Source organism: Brassica rapa, chromosome A02, assembly GCF_000309985.2.
Source record: "Brassica rapa cultivar Chiifu-401-42 chromosome A02, CAAS_Brap_v3.01, whole genome shotgun sequence".
In the NCBI taxonomy this organism is placed as follows: Eukaryota; Viridiplantae; Streptophyta; class Magnoliopsida; order Brassicales; family Brassicaceae; genus Brassica; species Brassica rapa.
Window position 1 is genome coordinate 24,908,845 of NC_024796.2, and position 6,000 is coordinate 24,914,844.

A 6,000-nucleotide genomic window follows, 5' to 3' on the forward strand; every position below is an offset into this window, starting at 1 on the left:
CATGGAACTCCTCTTTCATTTTTATACAAAAGCATAAAATCATGTTAGAAATTAATAAATTATTAGATTAGATAAAGTATAAAATGTAAATAACTGGATTTCAAAAAATCATCGATCAGTTACGAGGATACAAACCGAACCTTCTATCTAAACCAACAAGTGGGAACGTTACGACTTCAAAGCTTTTAAAAACACAGTCACACACCATGTCCACACGCAATCTCATGTCTTGAGTTTAAAAAAAAAACTCGTAACTATACATCTACAGATACACTTCATATAAAAGGTATATACCATTAAACTCCCAGATTCGTTTGATGTATCTGTCATTAAACTAGTACACAAAATGTGAAAGAGAGGTCTCTGTTCACATCTCTCTGATTTTGTTTCCCTATATATATAAACAAAATCACCATCTCAATCCTATAACTTCAAATCTCCACAACTACAATCTTCAAAAGATGAAGCTTCTTCAAGTAACAGTGTGTTTGATAAGTCTTATTCTTGTTTTGCCTTCGGTCTTCGCTGCTTCTTCCTCTGAAGATTTTGATTTCTTCTACTTCGTCCAACAAGTAACTAAACCATTACCAGTTTATTTATTATCCTCAAATAATGTTTTAACACATTATTATTCTAATATATTATTTTTTATGTATGGATTCAAAGTGGCCAGGATCATACTGCGACACACAGAAGAGTTGTTGTTATCCAACTTCAGGCAAGCCAGCAGCTGATTTTGGTATTCATGGTCTTTGGCCTAACTACAAAGATGGAACTTATCCATCTAACTGTGACGCCACTAAACCATTCGATTCATCAACGGTAATTACATGCAACTTTTCTGTTGTTTTATTTTTGGACTAGCTTGATCTAAGTAACCCGGTTCGGATTTAGATAAAACCGGTTATTAACCTCAAAATAGAAACATAACCGGTTGTTTTGGTTATGTTTGGTACAGATATCGGATCTAATCAGCTCAATGAAGCGGAACTGGCCTACACTTGCTTGCCCAAGCGGCTCAGGAGAGGCGTTCTGGGAACACGAATGGGAGAAGCACGGTACTTGCTCCCAATCGGTTATCAACCAGCATGAGTATTTCCAAACCTCTCTTGGCCTTAAGCAGAAAACCAATCTTCTTGGAGCTCTTACTAAAGCCGGTACGCTTTTAATCTACTCCCCCTCTTTATTGATTGATTCGGTTCTTCCCGGTCCAATGATCTAATTAATACTGGTTTATTACGTATAGGGATTAATCCGGATGGGAACTCGTACAGTTTAGAGAGCATAAGAGGCTCGATCAAAGCGTCAACGGGCTTCACTCCTTGGATTGAGTGTAACAGAGATGGGTCTGGGAATAGCCAATTGTACCAAGTCTATCTATGTGTTGACCGGTCTGCTTCCGGTTTAATCGAATGCCCGGTTTTCCCTCATGGAAAATGTGGAGCCCAGATTGAATTCCCTTCTTTTTAATTATCTGTTTTTGTAATTTCTTAATGTATTGAATTGAGCCGATCTTTTCTTGATGAAGATCGGTTTCGTTAAATATAATTTATGCTGTAATAAACTTTTATGGAATTTGATTTCATTATGCTTAGTATTTATGGATTAATCTGTAGCTTATTTATTTATTATGGTTTATTTTAAACAAAAATACTAAAAGCATGATTTAGGTTAAAAAGATATTTGAACCCAAACAAAAAGAGTCCCGTGTTCCTTAAGCAACGGCCTATACCTTGCCCTTTATCTTCCTTTCCAAGTTAAAAGAGAAGTACTGAGGAAAACGTTTCAGCTCCTTCAGACACGACGACGTCGTTGTAACGCGTTAACTTTCTTCTTATCCAATGGTGATATCCCTATTCTCCTCTCTGCCTCTGGTTTTGATTGTAGCTACCAAGTTTTCTTTCTTCTTCTTCTTCCTCTCTCTCTCTCGAGATCCTTTATTAGATCTCCCTCATGGTTAGTATCCGCTTAGCGTTTGAATTTGCTTCTTTGGGTAAGTAAAAGTTTCCCATTTCATCTCTCTTTCATTTTCCTTCACCAACAAGTTAACGATTAGGGTTTACAAGAATCCTTCATAAAGATCGTTTTTTTTTTTGAAACTCAAAGTGATGTAAATGGAATCATGATGATCTGGTTGTGTGATAAATTAGTTTCTTTTACAAAGAAGAATAAAAGAACCATTGGATCCTACTGTAGGGTTTATGAATATTTAAGGTAACAGGATTGAAAGGGTAAAATTGAAGATAAAGAAGTTAGATAACACAAAAGGACGCCAAGCTACGTTTGGAAAAAGGAAAAACGGGATATTGAAAAAGGCTCATGAGTTATCTATTCTTTGTGACATTGATCTTCTTCTTCTTATGTTCTCTCCTAGTGGCAAACCTTCAATGTTGTGGTACACGAAGATAGCTCAGAGATTACTATTTTGGGTCAAGAAACCTTCTTCTTCTTATGTTCTCTCCTGGTGGCAAACCTTCAATGTTGTGGTACACGAAACAAGCTTATTTGATGAATTAACCACTAGCAACGGAGCTATGAAACCGCAAACAAACTCGCAGCAGCAGTTCTGTAACAATAGCATTTCCATATACAATCCAAATGTGCAGAATGGTCTGGAGTAATCACCACACGTTGCCTCCTTATTAGATAAAGATAGTATTTATCTAGGATATATGTTAGAGATAAATATGGATTCAGTTGTGATAAGCTTGACGTCCTATAAGTCAGCTATCGACACTTTGTATAAATACCTTTGACACACTCATCGCGGCTTCCAACGAGTCTAGTACGGTCCAAGGTACGCCATATCCACTTGATAATTTTGTATCTGACTTAAACTTCTCACCTGCGCATCAAGCTTTCTTAGCAGCAGTGACAAAAGAAGTCGAACCAAGGAACTTCAAGGAGGCAGTTCAGTATGAAATTTGGAGGAATTCAATGAAAAGTGAGATCAAAGCATTTGAAATAAATAAGACCTACAGCATTGTGGATTTGCCGCCTGGGAAGACTGCCATTGGGAATATGTGGATCTTTAAATATAAATACAATGCAGACGGAACTGTCGAGAGACCTAAGTCACGGTTGGTAGCATTGGGTAATCGACAGGTTGAGGGTGAAGACTATGATGAAACCTTTGCCCCAGTAGCCAAGATGACTACAATACGAGGATTGTTGCATGTTGTTGCCGGGAAAGGCTGGATAGTGCATCAAATGGATGTACATAATGCTTTTCTTCATGGAGATCTGCATGAAGAAGTCTATATAAAGTTACCCCAGGGTTTTCATCATCCTGATCCACGGAAGGTTTGTAGATTACATAAGGCTGTTTATGGTCTGAAACAAGCACCTAGATGTTGGTTTGCAAAGCTGACAAATGCGCTTAAGAAGTATGGGTTTCATCATTCTTATTCAGACTATTCATTGTTTACGTATGAGAAGAATGGTTTGGAGTTGAAGGTTCTGATATATGTCGACGACCTTATTGTGTGTGGCAATGATATGGAGTTGGTTACTAAATTTAAAGAGTATCTTGGACGTTGCTTTCATATGAAGGATCTAGGGAAGCTCAAGTATTTCCTAGGGATTGAAGTTGGAAGAGGAGAGGAAGGTTTTATGCTTACACAGCGTAAATATGTACTTGATATTATTGAAGAGACGGGTCTACTTGGTGCCAAACCAGCAGCTACACCAATGAAACAAAGACATCAGTTGGGGACTGACAAAAGTGCATTTCTGAAAGATGCAAGGAAGTATAGACGTTTGGTAGGACGCTTGATATACTTGACTGTGACAAGACCAGATCTTACCTATGCTGTCCATATCTTGTCGCAGTTCATGCAGACGCCGAGAGAGAATCAGTGGGAGGCTGCTTTGCGAGTGGTTCGATACTTAAAAGGGACGGTTGGTCAAGGAATTCTGCTGAGTTCTAGTTCTGATTTCAGCATCTCGGTGTATTGCGATGCTGACTGGAACTCGTGTCCTACTAGCCGCAGATCAGTAAGTTCTTTTGTTACTCTTGTTGGAGGGTCTCCTATCTCTTGGAAGACTGAAAAACAAGATGTGGTGTCGCATTCTTCAGCCGAATCCGAATATAGATCCATGTCTGAGGCAACGAGAGAGATCAAATGGCTTGTAAGGTTGGCAAAAGACTTGGGTTTTGAACCTAAAGGAGCTGTTAAGCTGTATTGTGACAGCAAATCCGCCATATATATAGCAGCTAATCCGGTGTTCCATGAGCGAACCAAACACTTTGAATCTGATTGTCATAACATCAGGAATGCGATAAAGGCTGGCCTAATCTCTACAGTTCATGTTCGCACCAATGAGCAGCTAGCGGATGTACTAACCAAAGCATTTGGGAGAGTTCAGTTTGAGAATCTATTGTTCAAGTTGGGTGTTCGAAATCTTCACACTTCCAACTTGAGGGGGAGTATTAGATAAAGATAGTATTTATCTAGGATATATGTTAGAGATAAATATGGATTCAGTTGTGATAAGCTTGACGTCCTATAAGTCAGCTATCGACACTTTGTATAAATACCTTTGTAAAGTCATGAATAAGATCAACACGTTTACTAATATTCACACTCCTCCTCCGGTTTATAACTTTCCAATGAACCACAGAGACTCTCATATGAATGGATTCTTTGAAGCACCTTTACGTGGCCATCTTCTGCTTACATAAACAACAACAATCATGCAAGGCAGAGCAGGGCCTAGAATTTTTAAGGCTAGAAGCCCAAAAAGAAAAAGTGGCCGAAAATAAAATAATGTAGGTAGGGAGTTAATGAACTGTGGCTATTAAACCACTACACTAAAGACACACTTATGGGAATTTGTGGCCGGTTATATTGATATTATTTGGCGGCCGGAAGCCCATGCTTCTTTAGCTTGGGCCCAGGGCCCAGGGCCGGCTCTGATGCAAGTTTGGTTCTAGCAGCAGCTCCTTGCCTTGCTTAGTCTCCATTTTAAATTTTTTTATGTTCTACTAACATCATCAAAATTAAAAATTTCTCAGTGGTATGGTCCCTTTTTGTTTTGTTACAATCCTAGTCTACAGAAGTTCATGTCTTTTGAGTGTTTTTAGGTTTCTGGAACACAAATTATGGGACGTTCAGCGCATCTCCATCTGATGCTATCCTCAGTAACAACAGCCAAGTTTAAAATTAATGTAGTTGCCTCAACATCAACAGCAACTACTTGGCACAACAAGTAAATAGCAACAACAGCTCACAGGTAATCTTCTATGCAAGGATTGGGTCAGGTGTTGGTTGTCATTCATAGTTCTTCACTTGCCTTATTTTATTATTTTGAATATTTCATAAACTTTGTATATAGTCAGCGACTCAGATGCCATCACTAGACGATTTGCATGGGCAAAGCTCAGCAGAAGTTTTGGACGGTAAATTCTTGTTCTAGCTTCAAACACGTTATCATCTCTTCTAGATATGGAATTTCACATACTTATATACTGGCTATGAGAGAAAGATGTATATTCTGTGAAACAAAAAGGATCATACCATTTGTTAATTGTTTGAATCGTCGTCATGCAGTACAGGCCCTGGTCCTGAGAAAGCCCAAAAAAATGGACCGGAAGCACAAAAGAATTTGATACCTTGTAAAAAAGATAATTGTTCAAAAATGAAGCTTGAGAGCATTCGAACTTAATACTTTAAGATGATCACCCTATAAGAAATGCTTATATATTTTCACAGGGCCAGCCGCTATTATGCAGTAGTTATTTCCATGATTGAAGGTAATTATAACTTGGGCTTGTAATTGGACCTTCGAGGACAGGCCTATTTTGCAACTTGTGGTTATAATGTAACAATATCTCAACGTCAAATAACATATATGTGATGATGATATTATTGATACACTCGACCGATTTTCTTTTGTTCTGTACTTCGCTACTTTGTAACTCTGTTTTACAACGTGTGGCCTCAAACTCGAAGCAGAGATCGGACGGTGCAGAATTGATATAGTTCTGACAGACTCTCC

The 6,000-nt window shown here is 38.4% G+C and overlaps 1 protein-coding gene across 1 annotated transcript; it reads left to right on the top strand.

Moving 5' to 3' along the window:
• The first annotated feature begins 252 nt into the window (after positions 1-252).
• On the top strand, positions 253-1,609 carry LOC103853966 (ribonuclease 1). Its single transcript, XM_009130857.3, has 4 exons — positions 253-572; positions 667-822; positions 959-1,157; positions 1,247-1,609. The coding sequence occupies exons 1-4, from the start codon at positions 462-464 to the stop codon at positions 1,468-1,470; spliced, it is 690 nt and encodes a 229-aa protein (XP_009129105.1). The 5' UTR covers positions 253-461; the 3' UTR covers positions 1,471-1,609.
• Positions 1,610-6,000: the final 4,391 nt, after the last annotated feature.

Coding starts and splice junctions, on each gene's coding strand:
- LOC103853966 (XM_009130857.3), top strand. CDS start 462: ATGAAGCTTCTTCAAGTAACAGTGTGTTTGATAAGTCTTATTCTTGTT. Junction 573..666: donor TCTTCTACTTCGTCCAACAA/GTAACTAAACCA, acceptor ATGGATTCAAAG/TGGCCAGGATCATACTGCGA. Junction 1,158..1,246: donor TGGAGCTCTTACTAAAGCCG/GTACGCTTTTAA, acceptor TATTACGTATAG/GGATTAATCCGGATGGGAAC.